Source organism: Macrobrachium rosenbergii, chromosome 18 (assembly GCF_040412425.1).
Source record: "Macrobrachium rosenbergii isolate ZJJX-2024 chromosome 18, ASM4041242v1, whole genome shotgun sequence".
Lineage (NCBI taxonomy): Eukaryota > Metazoa > Arthropoda > Malacostraca > Decapoda > Palaemonidae > Macrobrachium > Macrobrachium rosenbergii.
The window spans coordinates 5,520,924-5,545,739 of NC_089758.1; the positions used below are offsets into that span (position 1 = coordinate 5,520,924).

Genomic DNA, 24,816 nt, shown 5'->3' on the forward strand with positions numbered 1-24,816 from the left:
AGCCCCACTTCTCAAGGTTCCATCAAGGGTTGTCTGCTCTCGCCCTGAGAGGATTCAGACTGTCAAGAGCCTTGTCAGAGCGAAAGGCTTTTCGCAACAAGCTGCAGAAGCCACTGCTAGATGCAGGCAAGCTTCTGCAAGTAAGCTCTATCAGTCCAAATGGACAATTTTCAGATGACGGTGCAGCCACAATAACATCTCATCTCCTGAAACGACTGTAAGCCAGATTGCCAGCTTTCTTCTTTACCTCAGGACCTCCAGGAAGCTATTGCCTTCTAATATCAAAGGATACAGGTCAATGCTTTGTTCAGTATTTAAGCATAGAGGGTTGGTTCTGTCCACCAACCAATCAGGATCTCAGCGACCTCATCAGATCTTTTGAGACTTCCAAGCAAGAGAAACCTGGTGCAGTGTCTTGGAATTTAGACATGGTTTTGAAGTGGCTCGCCAGCTCCTCCATCGAGCCTCTTCGCTTAGTTTCTCTCAAGGACCTCACTAAAAAGACTTTTTCTAGTGGCGTTTGCTACCGCCAAACTCATTCGTGAACTCCAAGCTATAGATGAGAGTTGGGTTTTCGCAAGGGGACTCTGTCTGCTCTCTTTCTCTTGGTTTTCTCGCCAATAATGAGGATGTCTCCAATCCCTGGCCCCGCTCGTCCGCCATTAAGAATTTAATGGACATTCTTGGACCAGAGGAGGAAGAGAGACTCCTTTGTCCTGTGAGAGCCTTGAGGTACTACCTACACAGGACAGAGAAGATCAGAGGACCCTCAAACAATCTCTGGTGTTCTGTGAGGAACCCTTCATGTTCTGTCGAAGAATGCCCTATCGTTTTTTCTGAGAAGCTTAATTCTGGAGGTATATTATTAGATTCAAGGAGATGTCTTACCACCCTTTAGGGTAAAGGCTCATGAGGTTCGGGCCGTCGCCACGTTTCTTGCTTTTCGACATAATGTGTCCCTAGCAGCTATCCTGCAGTCAACCTTTTGGAGGTCCTTTTGGAGGTCCAAGTCAGTCTTCGCTTCACATTACCTTAAGGACGTCGAAACTGTATTCGAAAACTGTAGTATGGTAGGACCTTCATCCGTGGCTGGCATAGTTATGGGAGAGGAAGCATAGGAAGCTCTCTGTCCTTCTGCTATCCTCTCGCCTTGCTGTAAGGTGTTGAGTTTAAGGGAAGTTTTGGGGTACATTGTACTTGGAGTACCTGCCATTTTTTATCGGTCAGGGTGTGGGTTTTTATTCTAGTGTAGGTGACAGCTTTGTTTACTTTTTCTGGTCTCCGCCCAGGCAAGGGCACCCTTTTTTAATCTTTGTCAACCATTGGTGAACTTCCATGGCTGCACAGTACCAACTAAAGTGGAGGCAGTTCTTGGCCATACTGCCACATCCTCTGCAGGTTAAGATGACCACCAACCAGAGGCAGTACCTGCCTGTAGTAGCTCTCTTACCAGGTAAGGAATAACAAGCATTATACTAATGCTAGCAACCTTTCTGTTTCAAAGTCATTACTTTCTTAATGTTTTGGAGTAGAACATGTCCATGGTACCTGCCTCCTTTCAATGTGGCATCAGCTGTGTAATTACTTGATAAGTCACATATAAAAATTACATTTTTATGATAAAATAAAGTTTTATATGTACCAAGTAATTACATAATCAGAGCGCTCCCTCTTCCCCTCATATGGACATCTGGGCTAAAACACATTGAAGAATTGAAGCTCTTTGCTGAGTTATATCTGTCAGTCCCAAATGTGGCGGGACCTTGTCACCTACACAAGAGATGGTAAAACCACCTCGAAATCTGAATTTTTAGACTGCCGTGGTAGGAAGCTTGTAGCTATGTAATTACTTGGTAAGTATATGTAAAACTTTATCATAAAAATGTCACTTTTAAACCCAGTAGCTATGTAATTACTTGGTAAGTATATATAAAACTTTATCATAAAAATGTCACTTTTAAACCCAGTCTGGTAGATCATGCTCTTTATATACCTACCTACCACCCTGTTAAGTATGAATGCTTGAAGCAAAGTAGGCTCCTAGCCCTGTTTTACAAAGCCAGTCCTTCCTTTAGAAGTAGACTGGACTGCTGTAGTGGGAAATATAACCAGGAAGTATAAAAGTGCATCCACATGTCATAAACACATGTTGGTAACTTGCACACATATCACAAAAGTAAAATCCAAGTAAACTACTTACTAGTAGTAATAAGCGCTTCCTACAATTATCCATTATTTGCCAAAGATGTGTTTTCTGCTTACAGAATTGTGATATGTAAGTGTTAAGTTTCCAAAGTGCTTTTATGACATGTTTTTACCATAGGGTGGATGCACTCTAAAGTGTTGTTTTAGGTGGAATAGCTGCCTACATTGCATTTTAATCCCAAATCAACCAGTTCTCTTGTTTAGAAAATATTTGACAAACCCCTGGATAACCGACAGGATGTGCCAGGATATGATGCCACCAAACATTTCAGTGACCCCAGTATAAGGCACAGTTGTAATTTGATCTTGCACCATGTATCAGTGCCAGAGTCAGATAAGATTTTAACCATTGCAAATCTGAACTTATGTATGGGAGGTCTATTTTGTATATAAAAATTTGTATACATTTATCAAAACAATGTTTTCTCTCCATTGTCCATATTCTTTAGCATTATGTTTTATTAATCTTTTCTCTTTCAGGAAAGATACTCGGACGTGACCTTAGCCTGTGAAGGAAAGTTTTACCCAACACATAAATTGGTTTTATCTACATGTAGTGAATATTTTGAAAAAATGTTTGAAAACACTCCTTGCAAACATCCTGTGATATTATTAGGCAAAGATGTTAAATGTGATGAACTTGAAGCACTTCTTAGTTACATGTATGATGGAGTTGTGTCAGTAGCACAAAATGACTTAGCACGTTTAATAAAAGTAGCAGAACTATTACAAATTAAAGGTTTAGCAGTGCCTGATGAACCACCTCAAACAAAGAGAAACTATTCGTGGAATTCACGTGATGACAGAACCAGCCCCCACCCGAAAAGACGGAGGCGTGAAGAAAATTTTTCTAGCTTTCAAGCTGGGGAGAAAATGACCAGCCCGCCAGTGTCACCTCTTCGATTAGAACCTGAACAGACTTGGGAACACAGTAACACTTCAGAAGGCGCTCCAGGAGAGGATGTTAGTCAGAGATTAGACTTTCCAATAAAGCAAGAGGTTGTTAATACTACAGTACAAAGTCAGGTAAGTAATGTCGTGTTTTTTCTCATAAGTATCGAGACTTGTCATTGGGCAAAAGCGAAAACTTTTACTGTTGTTGACGGCATCCATGCTGAACATTGTCTTGGTGTCCATTTCATCATGTTGGAAGTAATTTTCTGAGTCTTTAGTTAAGCACCTAATGTTATTTTGTACAACTATGAATCAAATTATTGACATTGTTGAGGTTTTGTTTTGATTTGTTTGCTCAAATCTCACAAATCTAGAAGTCTGGATCATCCAGACATGGTTGACATTGGGAAATTCTTGAGTCATTGAGACATAGGTAATGATTATAAAATACAGTAAAGTTCTAACCATAAATTTTATCATTAAATTTTGTGTATGTATATATAGATAAATATGTATGAATGTGTGTGTTTTTAAAACTAGAATTAGGCAGAGGGGAGGGTCTAGAAGTTTTCCCAAACTGTATTTGGATGTACATTAATAACTTTGACTAGGTAAGTTAGGCCAACTGATATAGACTGTAGTTTGTCATAAAGTAAGTGAATATTTACCAAGTTTTAGAGAGTAATATGCTGTAAAAATTATTATAACCTACTGTGACTGACCTTGTGCAGAACTTAAGACATCAGCTGTTCCTGTAGGATGAAAAGCTTAGGAAAGCCATATGTGAACTTCAGAGGAGTATCCAATCACGAACACATAGACAGGAATTTGTAATCAATGACAGTTGTGTGTTTTTTGTATGAAAACAAACTCATTTGAAACTTTTTACCACAGGGTAAAGAAAATAGTACAAATTATGTATATAAATCAGCCCTTTTTTTTTTTCAAGGGATATAGTTAGCCCATACAACCCTCAGATATGATTTTATTATATTTACAGGAAACTACGGAAGAAACTCTAGTCAAAGAAGAAATTGTGGAAACAGTAGATGAAACCCCTAATGAAGATCCTGGAGCAGATTACAGTTCCCAAACAGGTGGTGGTGATACTGGTACAGGAGGAGAGGAGCATAGTAGTAAATTTATTCAACACTTAGATCCTAATAAAGCACAGCCTCTACATGAGGCTGTTGTTGAGGCATTGGCAGGGCCCTCTGGAATGCAAGGGGTAAGATATTTTGTCTCATTGATTTGTAGGATTGTTTCATTTTATTTTTCATCCGTTTCATTATAAATTGCCAAATGAACTTCCAGATTTTTGTTCCTTTATTTTTCTCAGGCTGTGTAATGCAGTAGCATGTAGCAGCTTTCAAGTATCCCTTTGTTGTCGTCTATGTTCTGTGATGCAGGTTGCATGTGTATTTTGTCAGATATTTGAGCTTTTTAAACCTTTGTTTAAGGTTCACATGTTAATTATGTTTTCATAAGAGTGACCATAATGCATTTGTTAAGTTGTCTTAGCATGTTATACCCTTTTTTTTTACATGTTATTGCAGACTACAAGTTTAAACTTGCCTCTTCTTTAAGATGTTTGGTGAATTTTCTAGAGATATTGATTAGCCTAAGGAAATCAACAACGTAAATGTGAAGGACGAGCGATTATGTTGGTGCTTTGTATCTTTGTCTCCACTACAGTACAGTATACTCTAGCAGTTTTGTTGCAACGAGACACTTTGGTCCATTGGCTGAGTGCAGTGATATTAGGAGGCAAATACATGACCCTAATATGACCTTCATCACTAACCAGCTGGGCTTTATTAGGATGCATTGGTGCATTGTCTGTGAGAAGCAAAGCTTTCACCTGATGTCTAGCAGCCAAGGTCTGATGATGAATAACCTCCTTACAAAAATGATTATGGAACCAATTGGTTACAATCTTGGTGGTAAACCAAACCTTCACTAATGATACCAAATCACTGGGAGCCTAACTATCAACCCACACAGGACACATGATTGTTTTCCATGTCCAGCTACCACTGGTTCACTTTGATGTCCACCGGTAGCATTTGCACACAACAAAGCAGAAATGCATTGCTTGGAAAGCTTTTGACCGGGTAAATTCTTTTTCTTATCTTCAGCCAAGGTGTCAGTGGGTAACAAGCAGTGGAATAGACCAGTTTTGTGAGCATTGTAGATTTGCCCTAAACAGTACCTTCCTTTCTCATTGAATCTTTTCACAATGTCTAGCGAAATCCTTCTATTCCCTCCTGGAAGCATCCAAAGCTTTGCCACGAGTCTTTTCATCAGGAATCCCATGTCTAATTTTTAATTGAAACAGCCAACCTTGAGACACCTTATGCAAGCTTGTGAACTTCGTAGTTGCAGCCTTCAACTCAACACTGTGTATGTTCATACCAGCAGTCCTTTGTTGATGAAACCACATCAAGGTAGACTGGTGAATGTCCTTGCAGGCTTGACTCCTGGCTGTCTTGAAGTTTGTCACGTTTTTCAAATTGCCCTTAGAAGCCTTGATATCATGCAAGGTTGACTGGACAGTGCAATACTCTTCCATGATATGCAACTTATACCAACCTGCCTCCATTCTCTGAACAACATCAAGTATCTGTTGAAGTGTCAACACCTTTCCTGCCCTCATAAGACGAGATGAGGCATACAAAAAATACACAGCACCTTACACACCACCAGGACTTGCAGTGCTGCAGACACTGCAATGAAGGCCACATGTTCAGGGTACATCATCGTGTTAGCAGAGCACTAGCGAATAGTTCAAACAACCGACTGATCATGAATGACTGTACACAGAGGGAAAATGGTGTTTGTTACCAATTGCATTGATACTCTGAATGTAGCCAGTTAGTGTAAGATATGTTAATGATGCATATGTCTGTCAGTCATTAAAATAAAAAAAAAATGAGGGGTTGTCAATCCTCACCTTCTGTTGTACGTATGATTATCGCACACATCAAAACAGTACACGAGAAAATATTTTGTCACTGTTGATATTTCGTCTCTGATTAAGAGTACAGTATTTAAAAGACAAATTTGTAGATATTGGCAACATGTTGAGCTATGTTTAACTTGTCTTGATCCCATCAACCAAAATGAGGTAGTGTGTGTGTGTGTGTGTGTGTGTGTGTGTGCACATGCTAGGGGATATCAAATGCATTTATCTCTTTTGTGCAGTAAATTTTATATGTTTTTCTCCTTTTATACCATGAAAATAAAAGAGAGAATGGTGTAGTATAAAATAAAAATGAAAAAAGGGAAGAAGCGTGTGTTGAAGGCTTTACCGTATGTGATACGTCAGTTGCTCGCTCTCTCTCTCTCTGTTTTTTACGTGTGCTTGATGTATTTCATTACAAGTTACAGTACTGTACATACATCCTTTAATAAAATGTGGAAAAAGCATAAAACAGAAAAGCTCCAAGAGGTCAAATGCCTGTCTACCCCTCTCCATCCATCCTACACTACTTCACCACCTTCCAAGAAACCCTTTTCTTACTGCTGTTCCTCTCCCATGGTGTCCAGCCATCTGAACCCCCTCCCTGCTTGGAAACTTCTCCAGGGTTCTCACCCCAAACCCTCTCTCAGTCTCTTCATGAGTGTTAGTAGTGTTACCAACATGCCTCAGGCCATGCAGCAATGCCAACCATCAGAGAGTGATTTTATATATACAGGGAGTCCCCGGTTATCAGCAGGGATTCCGTTCCGACTACGTGACGATAAGCGTAAATCGCTGATAACCAAAAATCGCGCTTTTCGGTTATCGACGCCTCTGTTAGGTATGTATTGACACCAGTATGTGATTATCGGCACTGATAATTGCCAATTTTCGTCGCTAGACAAACTCTGAAAAACTGGATCGCCAATAACCAGGGACTGACTGTATCTATCTATCTATCTGTCTATCTATCTATCTATCTATCTATCTATCTATCTGTCCATCCATCCATCCCTGGTCCAGTGTTGTTGGAGGATGTCGAGTGTTGGATAAGAAAGATCTTGATAATCAAGGGATTGCTTTTCAAAAGTGTGTTATATTTTTGCCATAGGAGTGCTTATCCTCCCTCCCCAGCCCAAATGTAAAAAGAAAATCTGTAGATCCTTCTGTTAAAGAGATTGCTTATTTTCTTTATCTCTAAAATTAGACTCTGTTGAGTTGACTTGTCTTTACCAAATACTTAAACCTAAAGAATTTCACTTTATATTTTATACTGCTGACAGTCTAGTAGGAGGAGGGTAACTTATGAACATCAAAATATTTCTTTGAAAAAGTATTCTATATACTCTCATACTTTGCACATATTGGAAACCTAAAGCACTGGTACCAGTTTACTGTTTGTCTATCTGGTAGAAACAAATTTTACATTGGTTGAGAAGGCTCAAAGAATTGATGCAAGATTATTCAGCTGTCTTACACAAATGTCATTCAAGACATGAAAACCATTTATATAATAATCAATATAATCTAGGTATACTTTTCTCATTGGTTAACTGTCCTGTAAAAACTTAAAAATTACCTTCGTTTACTTTCCAGTGGCTTGGTACTGGTGATATGGGTACAGGGTTTCCTATTTTAGAATCATTTTCTGAGGAAGGAAACCAAGACCCTCAACCAGTGCCTGTCTCCGGGACGCAGCAACCCCACCAGATGGTGAGTGTTATGAATACTGTTTTTTTGAGTTGGTGACCATTACATGTGTAGATTATTTGTAATTGTCAGTTTATTTTAAGAGTTAGCATCATTCAGGTTTTTCATTGCAAGTTGATTTATTGAATTTTTATGCAGGGAGATGGTTTTAGTGTAGTTTTTCTCTGTGACGTAATTACATTTTATGTTGGTTCATCATATTGTATATGTGGGGTTCATAACCTGTTATGTATTGGATAGGTGGGTTCACGTAAATAGAAATAGAATGAAAATATTTTATGAAAAAGGTGTATTCAAGGAAATGCTGTGAGATTAGTAAGGGAGAGACAAGGCCTATATTGCAGTAAAGTCAGTTTTTTTTTTTATTTGGAATGAATCTTAGCCACTGTTAAAGTTAGCTTATATCTTCACTTGGCTAACCCGCTCATGCTGTCTCTGTAATTACCTGTTTCCCACAGGTGGCATTGGAATAAAGTTTACTTTCTTGTTAGAATTCTTTGTGCTGCGTCTTTGTGCAGACCGTGTGAATCAGTGTTAGCAATAATTTTTACAATTCCTGGCTGATTTTCTCCTGTATGGTATTGTGCTTGTTTTCTGTTTTTGCATTGTCAACTATGGCAAGCAGAGATGAAAACATTAGGGTGTATAGTAGCAGGTTAGTATAAACAAATGTGTTGGTTGTGAATGATGTCCATGTGTGTTAGCCAGCTGTAGAGGCACTAGTGTGGTTTTCTTCTCGTTGTGAAGAACATAAGGAGCGATCTGATGAGAGGAGGAATAATTTTATGAAGAATCGAAAGATGCGAGAAGCTGATAGACTACCAAGATTATTCTTTAGGGTAGACCATAGGCCTACTCAGTCTTTTCCTTTTTCTTCAAGTGTTGCTTCACCTCCTCTTCCTCCACTTCCATTGCCTGGTAGATTAAATCCTATCTCACTCCTGCTCTGCCTTCTTATGCTCCCTACCTATGTTGTTCAGGAGAAAAATAATAGGTATTCGAGAAATATTCTTCTTTTATTGGTTAGAAATTTTAGCGTACATATCGGGAAAATTAGTGGTCCTCCCCATAGTTATTGACCTTTTTTGGTTTACCCTGTAAGAGAGAAGGTGTCGGAGCCTTGGCGTCTATCTTTGGCCCGCTCCCTGAACTACCCTGCATCCGTTGGTCTTCTCCGCAGACAGGGAGGGAATCATGGCGTGTCCTGAGGCCAAGGTCTGCGCCTTTCGCCATTCCTCTCAACCATCTTCAGGCTCAAATTCAGTGCATTTTCTGAAGGATTTATTTGTTAGTTTAGTGCTTGCATCTGCCACCTCATGTATATACTATCCTGTTTTGGAGAGAGTGATAGTGATGCGTGAACTGGTGGTGTTATCTAGGGATTATAGACATATTACTTGTACTTCAATAGTTTCTTCTATTGTTAATCATTTACTCACCATGTATCATCCCCTGGTTTGAAAGTTAACCCTCCCCTCTTTCTCATTTCCCCCCAGTCACCTCGTACTCATCACCTCTTTGACAAGTGTTCTATTTGTAGCAGCAGCTCTTCCTCTTCCGCTGCTTATTTATCTAGATTAAGCTAGCTTTATATTAGAACAGGCTCTTGCATCTTAGCAGTTGCCTCTGAAAGTGTTGTGCAGACAGCTCCACCTGTTGTCCATGTTTCCTGGTGATTTCATGTGAAAAGACTCTACCTTCTCCCAGCCATCTGATACTTACCACTGGCATTCTGTGACATCATGGCTGGTGTTCCCTGCTTTGTCTCCGTCTCGGGGATTTATCAGTTCGTCTTCGTGCATAGATTTGCCATTTTCTGCAGTTTTGGTTCATTCTTTAGACTAGGGTTTTCAACTCTGATTCGTTTGAATCTTTTTCAGTTTCTAAGCGATGCATAGTTCGAGTTGCTCTGCTTTCTCTCCCTTTTGCTGAAGATGAATCCGTTGATTGGCGCTCTTTTGTTTGCTTCTACCTCAGTTCCTGTTTAAACAAGTAAGAATTTAACATTGCTTATGGAAAGGCACTTTATCAAGAAAGTTCAGTGCCTTTTTGAAAAGGAATTAACAGATGAAAGAGAGAGCTAGCAAACTATTGAAAGTTGAATAGCTGTGCTATTGTGTTTGTGGAGTGATCACTTTGGGGTTAACCAAAACCGAGGTGATGTACCGGCATGTTGCTGACTTAATCAAAAATAACAACTGCGGTGACCTCGTAAGCGCATCACTTAAAGCTGTTCTTGGAATGCCACTACATTGGTTTCCAGTTGTATGAAGCTGCATATGACTTTGATAAGATATAAGTTCTTGCACCAAGGAAGTGAAGACTTCTCTCACTGGAAAGGTACTTTGGCCTAACTGTGAGGCAGAAGTACAAGTGCTGTAGAATTCGGTATTTCATTCTTGGCATGACAGCTCCTTTATTGCAAGAATGTGTATATATGGATGTGTATACTTGTACAGTTGACACCTAGTATTCGCAGGGGATAGGGACCACAACTGCGTGCGAATAGCTGAAATCCGCGAATACTTGAGACCCCCCCCTCTAAAATGCTTATACATAGCTGCCTATTTTAATAGTTCATACACCAAATACAGCATACCTTGAACTATCATCTTAAAACACTTTAATATAATTTCAAAGTCAACTTACAGCATTATTACCCTTAAAAATATATGGCTTACAGCTATGCATGAACACTCCTACAATTGTTACTCGTACCAAGGTGAAAACTTACCAAGTTACCCCTATATTCAGGCAGGCACATTTTCATATAGTGTTCATTACTATTTTCTTTAAACATGTACAGGAGATGGGGTAACACTGGTACATTCTCAAGTACAGGGAACAGTTAAGTACCGTACCTAGATATTTAAATATGCATTGAAAAAATATACAAAATAATGAGAAGTTTAAGATTACATAAATCATATGGGTGCTCACCAGTGATGAATGTTGATTGAAGATGATGATGAATTAGGTGTGCAGTCCATTGAATGACAATGAAGATATGATTACTGCACAGCAAAGCAGACGAGTTACATTTCCCTTGGGGTTGCCTCTTCCCCTATTTCAGGCGCTTTGTCCGCCAATTGCACTTCTTCAGGGCTTGGGGAGGCTTTGGAGGGTCCTTCTTCTTGGGCTTGAGAAATATGGTGATAGGCAGCAGCTGTCAAGGGGGTTTTTATAGGGTCCCATGTGTGCATCAAGGGAATTTGAAAACTTTATGGAGCTTTTAATATAAGGCAGCAGCTGTCAAGGGGGTTTTTATAGGGTCCCATGTGCGCATCAAGGGAATTTGAAAACTTTATGGAGCTTTTAATATAAGGATCCTGTCATATCCTGCAGCTCCCTGGCTGCCCCCATAATTTGGGACAGACGTTCCAAAGACAGGCCCTTATCCTCATCCCCGTCCTGAGCCTGCCATGTCTTCTTCCTCACTGGCAGACTTCATCAGCTCATCCAAATCCTAGATTGTCAGGGGGTCAAACTGGGCATCCTCTCCAATTGGCCTCATGCCAGTATTCTCAGGCATGGGCAGTCAATGTATTTCTTCAAGAGTGGTCGAATCTAGACCTTTACACCTTTCCTGTTGGCATTTTTGAGAAAATACTCAAGTTGTGAGGTTAGCTGAACGTGATGATTTTGTTAGCTGTTTGAAGGCCTCAAAGGGAATGGTTTCCCAAACTTCCTTTCCTGTTATTAGATATTTCTCCTCTTGCTGCTCATGAAAGATCTTTTGCTATTTTGAGAGGATCTTATCAAACTGGAGGTGTGATAAGATCCTCATGGTTCATCTGACTGTGTGGAGATAGGCAACCATCTGTTATGAGCCAGAGGCTTTTCTAGAGTGGCTAGGTGAGCAATCCTCAAGTCTGGAAGGCCCTCAACTGTTAGACTTTATCAATAATAGTGGTCAGTTTATTGATATAGGTGCTTGTCCAGAGGGTTATCCAGCACCTGTACCACTGTAATTATCATAATCAAGGTCTCAGGTATGCAAAGGAGTTTCCTGTCCTTGTGATCAAGGGGTGTTGCTTTACATTGTATTCAGTTCTGTGCTATGCTAACTGGAATATTGCTCAAAGTTTGAATTTAAATGAGGTTTTCAATCTTTGGAGCTGGAAATTTCAAATCTTTCCACTAATGCTTTTGATGAAATTTGGAAGTAGGCCTTGAGGATTTAACATTGCCTCAGTTTGAGCCTTTGAGTAAGGCATCTTTTAAGAACTTTGAAGATGCTTGTTTTTAGCTCTTGCGATGGTAAAGCTTATTGGTGCTTCAGGCCCTTTGTTGTATGTGGGCTTTGTTCGAGTGTAAACATCTCTTTTCTTTCATTGCTTAGAGAAAAGATGTGGAAGTGACAGCCCATCCCAGATTTATGACAGCACTTTATTTAACTGCTTTGGTAGGCAATGAAGAAGTGGTTTTGTTGCGTCCAGTTAGAACTCTTAAGATTACCTGGACAGACTGAAACCCTTTAGAGGAGGAGTTAAGAATTTATTTGTGGTGTTAGGAGTCCAACACTCCTATGTCCAAAAATGCTTAATTAGGTGAATGCACACACAGTTGATTCTTTAGTGTTTCATGGCACAGTGTTTCATGGCATCTTTGCCATAAACATGTCTTTTTATTTCCTTTAAAACCTTGCGCTAGAGAAGGTTGTCAACACGGCTCATAGGAGATGTAACTGTTTTTGGTTGTGAAACATTCAAATATAGATGAGTTGTGTCCCGAAGCAAGTATGAGGGTAACCTTGCTTTCTCTGTTAGTGTTAGTTGTTAGGAAATCCCGCTATTGAAATTTGGGATCATGAAGGTATACATTGCTGTGTAGGCACATACCTTTGTATCTGAAAGTAGTAGTTGTCTTTAGTTTTGGATTGTAGGTCATGGGCCTTCAACTCAGGCACAGAAACCATTAGTACTCTATGAGCTAGATTCCTTTTTCCCGGTAAGGCTCCTATGACAAGGCAGTTTCCTTTTTCCTGTAAGGATCCTATGACAAGTCTCGCTACAAGGGCTTTACACCCTGCTGTAGTTCCAACATCTGGCAACAGTACTTACCAGTAAGGATCACACAATAGGCAGGAATGTTTAGTAGTATTTTCCTCATTATAAAAGCATTTAGTTTACTTAGCTGACCTTGTTTCTCTGGCTGCACTAACCCACATCTTCATTCAGTGTGGTAGTCAGCTAAATTTAACAGTTAGATTCATTCCAAATAATGAAAATTTTAATGATAAAATTTATTATTTGGATACTTAATTACTGTTAAAGTGAAAACCCACCTGGCCTCCCCACATCTTAGTGGGTGGTCATGAAGAATTCTGACAAGAATGTAAACATTCCAATCCCACCTGGTGGGCAGCAGGTGATTACAGAGACAGTCCCAGCAGGTCAGCCAAGCTTTTATTTTATCTTGAATGCTAATGGCATGAAGATATAAGCTAACTTTAACAGTAGGCAAGTTCCCAAATCAGGGTTGGCATGGGTAGATGCCTGGGGACCTACCCGCTTGCTCGCCCGGGCAGGGTTTTTTTTTAATTAAAAACCCCGGGTGGTTTTTTTTTTTTTTAAGTTTTTAGCTGTTTTCTGCTTCTGTAATCCATTATCATTGTTCTATTGTGTAACTTTTAGTTTGATACAAAATTTAAAGTAGAACAAATATATTTATGACCCCCTTTTTTTAAATTATGGAAGATATAATATATTTATGACCCCCTTTTTTTAAATTATGGAAGATATAATAGTATACTTTTCTAATCTAAATTTTTTTTTTTTTTTTTTTTTTTTTTTTGCAGCTGTTTTGTGCTTCTATAATTCATTATGGTACTGTTGTGTAAATTTTAGTGTGATACATAATGAAGAGTAGAACAGTATACCTAGAAACCCCCTTTTTTTTATTTTGGAAGACATAATATAGTTCATTACAATTTGCAGTACAGCCAGTCTCCTACTGCAAGACCAGTTTCTGAGACCTGTTGTAAGTCAGATCTGTTCTTAAGTCAGATTTATGGTCAGATCAGGCACATAAGGTTTTTGAGATTTAGCCTAGGCCTACTAAGTGAACTGAAGTCTCAACTTTTTGACTGCAACAGGGCATTACTCTACTGTACAGTTACAGTATGCACATACATTATAAAATATCAGGAATAAAAGAAAATCCAGTATTTGTTATGACTTTATATTGAAAAGTAATGTAATTATGAAAAACTAGCTACATTTAATACTTTAGGCCTAAAGACAAACAAACTTGGCATGGGTTTTGGGTAGTACAGAACTTAAACTTTCATAGGCCTGTTCAAGCAAAAATAGTAAAGATGCATTTAAGCAAGGAACTAGTACAGTACAGTAATTCGATAGACCACTGCATTTTAAGTAATTTGGTAAAAAACAAAAAGGTACCTGTTGACAAAACAAAACATAAAGTATAGTAGCTTACTTTTGCCTACTGATGTAAAGCAATCAGTAGTTTATTAATTTTATGTACGGCAGGTAAAATACAACGTATTAGGCTTACACCCTTGTAGGGCCTGTAGGCACTTTACATTCCTACAGGTCAGTATACATTATTTCGCAACTACCAATCTGCTGGTTCTCCCTTGAACATTCTGTTGCACTTTATGAGCTTTCCAGTGTTCTCATTGCCTAGTCTGTTTCTTAATTTAGTGTGAATTTGACCAAAAGTAGAAAAAATTCTTTCAAATGATGCTGAAGAAACTGGCAGGGAACTTATTTCTTGCATAAATTTACAACATTGCGGTGTAACCAGACCACTTATTTTTTCTGCTTTTGCTATGCTTATAGCAGAGTCCACTGCTCTTTGCAGCAAAGGCCCGCCCACTGTATGCCAGTGATTGGCTAGCTCTCGAAGGGGGAATGACGTATCTGTTGGAAATAGAATAGCTTTTATTTAATATAGTAGTTTCAACTCCACGATATATAATGTATATGCATAAAGTGGAATTTACATGTATAAGCAAAGCCACATACACATACATGCTTGGATGCCCATAGTAATTGTAACGCCACAGAGAATAAAAGTAAAACTTGATTTCAATATGAAATACTAGTCTGCATAGCTCTGAGAAAATCTTTGAGTTAAATTTAGAATGGTGAACACGCTTGACAATATCAGATGGTAATTATCATTGTCCATTTACTCAAGTGCACCGATTCGAACGCAGACATTCCCTGTGTCACCTCCGTATTCAGGTGAACCTCATTTACGAAACACAACATTGCAGCATCGTGGAACACTCCTGACTCCATTCATATTTTCCTGTTATTTTTTTTACCATTTTTAGGGAGATGTGTATTATGATTTTATTTTAGGGGATAATATAATGTTTCTTTTTGATAATCAGCGGAACGTATTTTAGTTCAGTAAAACAACCATTGCAAAATAATTGAAGATGAAGAGAACCACCAATTAACTAACTCTTCGAAACCATTGCCAACCAATCAGCTTCAAGGAATGGTCGTGATGTAATCAGTGGGCGAGGCTTAGCTGCAAAGTACAGTGGACTTGTGCTATAGTAGCCCTCTTCCCCCTTCCTTTCATGTTATGTATAGTCTGTCTGTATCTGCTCTTGGGTGTAGTGCTTTGTGTATTGTCACGTGTATCCTAGTTTTCTGGTCTATGCTGCAGAGTTCAGCCTTCATCCACTCCACTACTCCTGTGCTGTATCTGATTGCTGGTACTGCCTGTGTGGTTATGGCTTTCGTCATGTTTCCGGCATTGAGTTTTGACTTTAATATCGCCTCAAGTCTGCATGTATTTTTTCCTGATTGTATCCTTCATCTCTTTGTGTTCTATATCCTCTCCTTCTATTATTCTTGGGTATTTATACCCTGTCTCACTATGTGTTTGATGCTACTCCTGTCTGGTAGCTTTATCCCTTTAGTCCTTGTTACTTTGCCTTTTTGTACTCGTATGTTTACCAAGACTCATTTTTATTCCAAACTCCATCCTGATGTCCCCAGATGCAATCCTTACAGTCTGGATTAGGGTATCTATTTCCTTGATGCCCTTAACTTGCAGCTTGATGGCCTCCATGAACATCAGATGGTTAATTCTGTTGCCTCCTTTCTTGAGTTGCTACCCAATATCCGTCTTCTGCAGTACTTTTGTCATGGGACAAAATGGTTCTCATTTTTATTATTATATTATTATAATTATTATTATTATTATTATTATTATTATTTGAAAATTCATACTTATTATTAGGTAAATAATTTATTTATCATACAAAACAAATAAGCATACCATAAAATTCACTATTATATTTTCAAATCATTATTTTATCATATGTAGATAAAGTACAGCATTTAGTCACGCAAATAATATAAAAATGCAGAATATTGCTCTATGAAAAAATCTGCAAATCGTTGAGTTTTCCGCGAATAATTTATAGGTAGGTTCCACAGAAAATTCCGCGAATCGCGAGTCCGTGAATTGTGAAACACAAACATCAGGGGTTTACTGTACAGTGTATATATACTGTACTTGTAATATCATACAAGAATGTTATTGCATCTTATATCATATTTTATTTTATTTGAAGATTTTTAAATTAAAATTGTAATGTTCCTTTACATTGTTGCACTACACAGAATGACCTCCCTGGGCCCAGTGCCTGGCCATGTCGCCAAATTTGATACATCCAATCTGTAACATTGGACTTGAAATTAAACTGCTGTTCTCATTTTAGTGAAACCTTGCTTTAACGGACTAATAGGGGGTTAAGGTCGTCCATTAAAGCTGATTGTCCGTTAAAGTGGAGCATTGTTTTTTGTGTCCTAAGTGATGTTTATCAGTAGGCTAGCCTCGACCTAGGTGTGATAACTACAGACATACATGAAGAGATTCACATTATGAAATAAAGTGATAATAAAAGTAATGAAACCATTTTTACCATATATATTATTGGCATATCTTCATAACAAATAGCTTATTCGAGGAATAATTCCACATCAGTGAAACCAGCTTTTATCTATGCGAGCCCAGCTGAGGAAATGTAAACATGGAGTTGTGGTTGTGCTCACAGCAACCTTTATCTTTCGGTAACTTTTCAGAAATTTTAATGGTTGTGTAAAAATTCATTATCATTTTTGTGGTAACTGTAGAACAATCCAGTCATAAGAACAATAATTATCATACGTTTTCATGTTGTTAGGGGTTGTTTATGATTGTCAGTGAAATGTAAATATTATAAAACCATTTTTACCTTACATACAGTATTATTGGAGTATCTTAATAATACATAGACTATTCAAGGAATAATTCCATATCAAGGAAGTCAACTTTTATCTATGCGAGCCCAGCTGAGAAAATGTAAACATCATGTTATGGTTGCGTTCACAGCAACCTTTATCTTTCGGTACCCTTTCAGAAATTTTAATGGTAGTGTAATTACAGTAGTGTAATAACATTTAGGATAACAATATTCATTTTTCATTAAAAATTCATTATCATTTTCGTGGTAAATGACTGATTAGGACAATTCAGGTATATGAACGAAAATTATGTACTATATCATACATTATCTGTGGTGCATCATTATATTGTGATTGAAAATAATGCGTAAAAAAGCCACAATAATGTTTATCAGTTACATTATTGTGGCTTTTTTACTCAATATCGTACATTATCGTATTGTTAGGGGGGGGGGTTTGTGATTGGCGATGAAATATAAACACAAGTGTTTCCCTTTTAGGCGATATGTGTAGGAAAAACATGATATAGAATCAGCTTTGGTATTTCACTTGTTTTGGATTTCTAAGGATACAGTAAGTAAAACAGCATTTGTAATAACATGCTCTTTCCATAACAAATATTTCATAAGATACCTGTTGCTAGCCTATACACAGATGATTTTGTAATTCAACAGTCATCTTATACTACAGATATGAGATAAATTCATGAAAAATTGCCATAATTTTTAACCTCGCCTAAATATTGTCTTAAACACATAAATATATGGTAAGTTCCAGTTTCACATCAAAGCTGAGGTTAGTGTGCGAGTAAAGTAAACAACAGCAGCCACTACCCTTGGCCAGATTTTGTCCGTTAAATCCAATGTCCGTTGGTTCCAGGTCTGTTAAAGTCAGGTTTTACTGTGCATATATTTCCAGTCAAATGGATAGGCTGTGAGCGTACCTGGGTGCAATATCAGTGCTCTCTTTTTCTTCTCCAGAAATAATAGTGCCGTCGGGCAATAAATTTTTAATGTAGTATAAAGAGAAGGCAGAGCTGTCTCTGTGCAAGGTGATCTGCATGAAACTAGAATGCTAAACAACTTTGATATAAGGAGTGTACATAATTATCTAGTGAAGTAACACTGGAAAGAGACTGATGCAGTTTGGAGAGAAAACACCCTGGATCAAATTTACACAAGTAATCATAACATATGCAGCAAATTATGGCAGTTTGCAATGCCCTTTGATCACTACTGAATAACACGGAATATTGCATGTTATGTTCAATAAAACACCATTCATACCACCTAGAATATTTTGCACATCATGGACCATCCTAAAGGCATTCCCACTTTGAGTTGCTTGGAGATGCCTTTGGAAGTGGCCTCATTTTCATTGGTTTTGCGCTCATCATCAATGTAGTCTAGAGAGTGGCATTTATGATGCAGCAGCAGCTATCAACTCAGTTTACCTATACCAGGGGAAATTTCCTAGGTGTATTGAATGGGTAACTCCCCTGCTTGAGGCTTTTCCTGGTTTTAGCTGCTTCATTTTGAGGAACATCAAGGTCTTGTGTGGGCCATCAAATGCTACATGGTAATTCCTTTCAAGATGTTTCTCCAGTATAGTGTTGATCTGGGAAACAAGTGGAATATCCCAGGCTTGTTCAGACATTATGGCCCACTGATCCCTAGGTTCACAGTTAAACCTCTCAAGTTGTTTGACTCTAGAAGAATCCTTCTTTTGAGATCTTAAAACAGTGTGACTCAAGGCTTTTTGGATCTAGATCTTCAGTACCATTTCAAATTGGACAGCTGGGTGAACTGGAGGATGAAAGTATAAAAATGCAGATCCTACAAGTTAAACATCCTGCTATCCCTTCATGGTTTATTTGTTTATTCCAGCAATAGATGTCTGCATTAAAGAGTTAAAGAAGAAAGATTGTTCGGAAGAAGAAGTCAAAAACAAGTTTTTGGAGCATGATGAGAGGCATATAAATGACAGGAAAATCTATACTGACGGATCAAAATCGGAAGATGGAGTAGGAAGTGCATTGGTGTGTGAGGGGGAATCATATATAAAAAAGTTACCAAACTCCTCATCCATTTTCATTGTTGAAGCAACAGCCATAGTTGATGCTTTAAATCTTGCTTGTGATAAGAAATTTAAATCCACAGTAATATATAGTAACTCTAGGAAGGAGTGTTTCAGAAGCCCTAAAGAAGTTTAACCCTACCATCCCTTAATTCCAAAGGCTCAGGAATGGCTTTTTTTTTTTTTTATCTTTCTGTTCACCACAAATCAGTAAAGTTTTGTTGGATTCCTGGGCACAGTGGTCTAGAAGGGAATGAACTGGCTGATAGTAAAGCAAAGGATGCCGCAAGTTGTGATATCTTTGGATATGCGTCCAGTTATCAGATGATACATTCGTTTAAAATGGCAGCAGAGATGGACTTCCCCCATTTTATCCACAAATAGGAAGTACAGAAACATTAGAAAAAGTATCAATTTTTGGAGTTCGGGTTTTAATCGTAACAGAAGATTTGAGATCATCCTAACACGGCTTAGGATTGGCTATACCCGCTTCACTCATAGCTATATTTTAGAGGGAACCTGTGCCCCATTTTGAGCTCACTGTGGTGGTCAGGTATCTGTTGAGCACATGCTGGTGCACTTGTCTTAAATTTAATTGCCGTAGGGCAAAGTACTTACTGACTGGGAAGACTACCGTATTTTAGAAATTTTAAACGATCATGTTGAGGTAGATAACCCTATGGGTTATTGGAAAGAACCTGTTTATTTTAATGAGATATGATCTTAGTATACTTAATAAAGATTTTAGTCATTTGTTTTATATACTAAGTATATATTTTGAATATAAAAGTTTAATATTTATTTTTTTTTTTTTGCTGCTTCTATCCAATATCATTCTTCATTTTTTACATTCATATTTTAACACTGAATTTCACTAGTATGTCGTCACTCACCTATTCAGTTATCAATCATATCATTAACTTATATATTTCACCTTCATTATGGTGCTGAATAATCCTGATGGGTTCTGGCGCTTGGTCGTCAAGACCTAAATTTCATAATCAATCAAACAAGAGATTTGGTGCTGATTTTAAGCAGCTTGACTAAGGGATTCAGCCCCTTATAAAAACTTTGACACATTATTCAAATTTCTGCTCAAGGCTGTGTCTTTTTTCTTCCACTTTTTCTGCCTGCTCTCAGATCTTAAAAGCCACTGAGGCTAGAGGGCAGCAAATTGGTACATTGATCATCCACTCTCCAGCCAGTCATCGGACTTGCCAAATTGCAGCCCTCTAGTAGTTTTTATTTTATTTAAGGTTAAAGTCAGCCATAATTGTGCTTCTGGCAACAATATAGGACAGGCCACCATGGCCAGCTGAGAGTTTCATGGGCCATGGCTCATACAGCATTATACCGAGACCACTGAAAGATAGATCTATATTTGGTGGCCTTGATTATATGCTGTACAGGAAACTCAGTTGTGCAGAAGAACTTTAGGGGATTTTTACTGTTTAGGTTCAGTCTGGATCTCTCTGCCATTCTCAGAACAGGCAAGTGGAATTGCCTCATTACCTTCCAGGGTTTACCGTTGTTATGTTAAATCATAAGTTTTTTTATGTACTTTTGGGGCTGATTGTTATGATGGGCCATGTTTTACCAGTAGGGAGGGATAGGAATTCTAATCCCCCTGTGATTTTCTTCCCTTATATTGATGGCACACCTTGGAGCTCAGGCTGATTTTAGTATTTACTTTTATCCCTTTGGCCAGTGAGTGTTGTGCTCTTGGATTAATTAGTTTATTATAATATAACTTGTTTCTTTACTGTCATGGATAAGGGCAACTTTCATTTTACAGTTTTGTTGGACTGCTCTTGGGGGGAGGTAGACACCTGATGTATTGTTTTTTGTTCTTTCCAATTGGCTTCCTGTTGAATGGATTCGTCTTCCCTCTTGGGCCAATTAAGAGTAATTAAAGCATTGTTTGTAAAAATATTCTTTTTTATGAACAACCAATATTTTTTCAAATTAATTACTGATTATATCAACCCACTAATCATAATACTCATTGTTCTCTTCTTTACTGCACCCATCGCATATGAGATTGGCCATGAATCGGTTCTGTGTAGATGGCCTGAGTACAGTATTCACGGTGGGGCGGGGGTGGGGTGGGGGCTTGTTATTCACAATCAAGTAAGTTTGTGTGACTGGAGGGTTGCTGTATGGAAGTACGGCTATGACCAATGGGTTGGTATGAAAATCACTTTTGCAAAAACGTAATTTTTATGAAGGCTGTTAGAGATTCTGTTATTTAATTTGGGTTTACTAGATAAAATAGGTAAAATGTTTGGTTTCACAAGTAAGCAAGAAGGGTGTCTATGATTATTATTATTAAATTGTTGGTGGTCTTATGGCTGTAGTAAAACCTGAATGATTGCTCTTAAGTACATTTTTATTAATAGTAGTTAGACATCGTTTGTTATGCCTATATGTAATGGTCCCTCCTCATTTTGTATTATTGCCAAATAAAGGAGACAGTAAGTGGTTCTTGTAAGCACTGTATATTGAAAAGTTTGGTTATCTATCAAGGTGAATATTTAATGTTTATAGTATAACATTTCATCCTACCATAAATGTGTAAAAGTGTATCCATTCATGTTTACATTTTATCATTACAAAGTTTACTACATAGTATTATCATTATCCGGCTTTCTGAAGTAACTGCACTGCGTACAGTGAATACATACATCATGTACAATTAATATTTGGGTTTTAATAGTTATTTTAGTAATTGCTGAAGAGACTTGATACTTATTTCATCGCAAACCTGATTCTTATAATTAGACCACTTTTGTGCTCTTGAAATGCCCTAGACACTTCAGTCCTCTGTTTAACAGGATCGAGAGATATTAGCTTCTTGTATGCAAATACATATCATCTAGCCTCCAGAACCTATGTTTCACTTTCATGTTTTTGATACTGTACACTTCTCAGAGCTTCGTAAGGGAACTCTTGCCAGGTAGATATGCTCTTCACTAGTTATGGGGTTTCTGCAGCATTTGTGGATGGTAGTTAGTGAGTTGAGTTATTATAGGTACATGAGCTTTTCTTTTTGAAAGAAAACAATTGATTTCTCTTCAGCTAGCATGAAATTTTCCAGTGTTTTTTGTTGGTTTTTGGGATTACGGCATATTTTGGGGTAGGTAAGTTAACCAGTTAATATGCAGTAGTCCTAAGCTGGTTTCCTAATTTACTGACCCAACTCGAGTTTGTTGGAACCTTGTTTCAAGTTAAACGGCTGGCTTCAGCTTGTGCTGAAAGTAAATCCATTATGTGAAGACCTCAGGTTTGTAAGTTAGGAAAAATACAAATTATTTAAAAAATTTTCCATTTTATTGAGTTGTATTGGAGTGACCAGTCCCACTGCCAGAGCAAAATTATTAATTAAATCGCAGCTAAAATATCAGAATTAAAAATTTCATATTTTGCTTGAAAACATCTACAACAGTATAACTACCCCTATCCCTGCTCTCTATAGGTGGTTTGAGACACTGATACTTATGCATTTTCAAGTGATGTAATGTATTTTGGTGGGCATAATTGTGCATTTCAAGTTACAGTACTACAAAATATCAATGCTGCTGTAAAAGGAAATGTTTTCTTTAGAAGGCATAGAATTTTGATGTCTGTAATATATGCTTTTTATATAAGACAAAGAAAGGGTAGTTTTAAGCTAATCAAACAGACTGAATTAGTGTCGAAGTCTTTTTATTTGAAATCAGAAGAAATATACCCCTAAGATGCTGAAATAAATACCAGTTTCATATATGTAACTTACCAAGCAATTACATAGCTGTACTTTTCCACTCGCGCTGCAGTTAAAAATTTGAAGTTTGCGGAAGCAATTCATTTATTTACAGTAACTACCCGGCCCTCTATCGGGAAACAATAGGTACATCGTTAACAGTGATTGTCACTACTTTTCTGCCGGCTTTACCATCAACATTGAATGGTTTGGTGGTTGACTTTGAGCTTTTTTCTTTTGCTTTTCCCAAGGATTTGGTGAAGTACCCCATATTTTGGTAGCTTTTCAGCTTAGCCTAGTGGTTTTTCTACAGTTTATTTATGATGTCTGATTCCAGTTTGTCAAGTATTAGGTATTGTAGAGAGGGTTGCAAAACCTGAATGATCAAAGTAACCTACGAAAGTCATACAATCTGTGCAAAATGTAGAGGTGAGGACAAGAGGGTTCAATAGATCTCACTTGTGATGAATGTGTTGGATGGGATGAGATGAAATGGAAGGTTCTCAGGTCTTATTTGGATAAGTTAGATGAAGATAGGAAAAGGAAGGTGGCTATTAGAGCCAAAAGGAGAGCTCAGATTGTAGGTGCTGTCACTAACATTCAACTCACTGACTGTAACATTCGTTCTCCCGCCCATGCTTTATCCCCCATCCTTAGTCCTAATAATTCTCCATCGACTCCTATTCCTGGCTCCCATGCTTCCAGTCCCAGTACCGTAGCCAGCCTTGAGAGGAAGGTCGATTGTAAATTCGATCTTGTAGTTAATACTGTGTCTGTTGGGTGAATCGCTTAGAGTCTTCATGGACAAAGTGCAGAGTATTAAGCAATTGTCAGTGCCAGTGGAGGAGGTGGCTGCCCATCCCGCTGACGCTCCCAGACGAAGGTGACTGTCACACTCCTGAACCTGGGAGCAGCCATACTGGAGGTCCAAGGCAGGTTGGCGGGGTTTGCCCATGGGCAGTCGCCCCCTCATCCAGCTCAGTGCTTCGTAATTCTGACAGCCGTTGGAAAGGCGTCTTAGTGTGCCCCCACCAGTTATCATGTGACTCCAATAGTGACTCTAGTGCTAAAAAGAGGCATTTTTGGCACTTCCGAAGTGAATCTCATCCCTTGAAGAGACATCATGATAGACACACCTCTCCATTTTCTCCGAAGCGTGCAAAAGACCGCTCCACTAGTCTGCAACCGGGTTGCAGTACGTGGCGTAGCCCCGTTCGCTCTTCTTCCGAGCGTTCAGATGTTCAATTTCATCGCGTGAATCATAAGCGCTCTTCTTCTTCTGGGTTCCTATATGAGTGTCCAGAGTGTTTGCCAGACCATTTCCCAGTTGTTGAGCGCTCATCTTGGACCCCCTGAGCCAGCTTCCCCCACAAAGCTCTCTCGGAGCTAACCGAGTGCCTGACGTCAGCTGTCCACCCGACTTCCACTGAACGCACACCTACATCATCGTCTCCTGCTAGCACATATCAAGAAGCAGTTGGAAGATGTTTTGGGCCTTCTGCATAAGGCTCCCCCTTCACATAAGTCTTCTCAAGGCCTTATTTTTTCTCCTGTTTCTTCAGAGGAGGAAGTAGTAGTACCAGACCCTCCTCCTACGGCTTATGCTTCCCTGATGAGATATTTTTTGTCAACCTTCCTCCTGCACTTCCAACCAGCTGCTCCAGTGTCACCCGCTTCCATGTTGCTTATGAGAAACCCAGCAGATTCTAGATTGCGCCTACCTCAGATGGTTCTCTCTTCATCTACGAGAAAGGCGCTTTGAGAGGTAGAAGAAGATTGGTTGTCTGTCAAGAGGGAACAAGGGAAGGCCGCTTTTGCCTTTCCTCCTGCTAGATTGACGGCCAGGAGATCTCTCTTATTCAACCAGAGAAGCTCCTTCCTTGGGAAGTGCTGCCTCTTCTCAAGATGACTTCTGAGGTTTGGTAGACTCGCTTGTCGCTCAGCTTTTTCTTCGGCTTCTTCAGAGTTTGATCTCATTGTGAAGCACTTGTTTAAAGTACTGGAAGTCT

At 38.6% G+C, this 24,816-nt stretch overlaps 1 protein-coding gene across 37 annotated transcripts in view; it reads left to right on the forward strand.

Moving 5' to 3' along the window:
• LOC136848048 (zinc finger and BTB domain-containing protein 7B-like) overlaps window positions 1-24,816 on the forward strand; it is a 212,859-nt gene that overhangs the window by 8,978 nt on the left and 179,065 nt on the right. For all 37 annotated transcript variants that reach the window (XR_010855920.1, XR_010855919.1, XR_010855921.1 and 34 more), the window contains exons 3-5: window positions 2,686-3,231; window positions 4,100-4,327; window positions 7,658-7,774. Coding sequence is in view for 33 of the 37 variants with exons in the window: in XM_067120140.1 (XP_066976241.1) it covers window positions 2,779-3,231; window positions 4,100-4,327; window positions 7,658-7,774 (798 nt within the window). In the remaining 4 variants the exon portion in view is untranslated. The remainder of the gene's footprint in view (window positions 1-2,685; window positions 3,232-4,099; window positions 4,328-7,657; window positions 7,775-24,816) is intronic.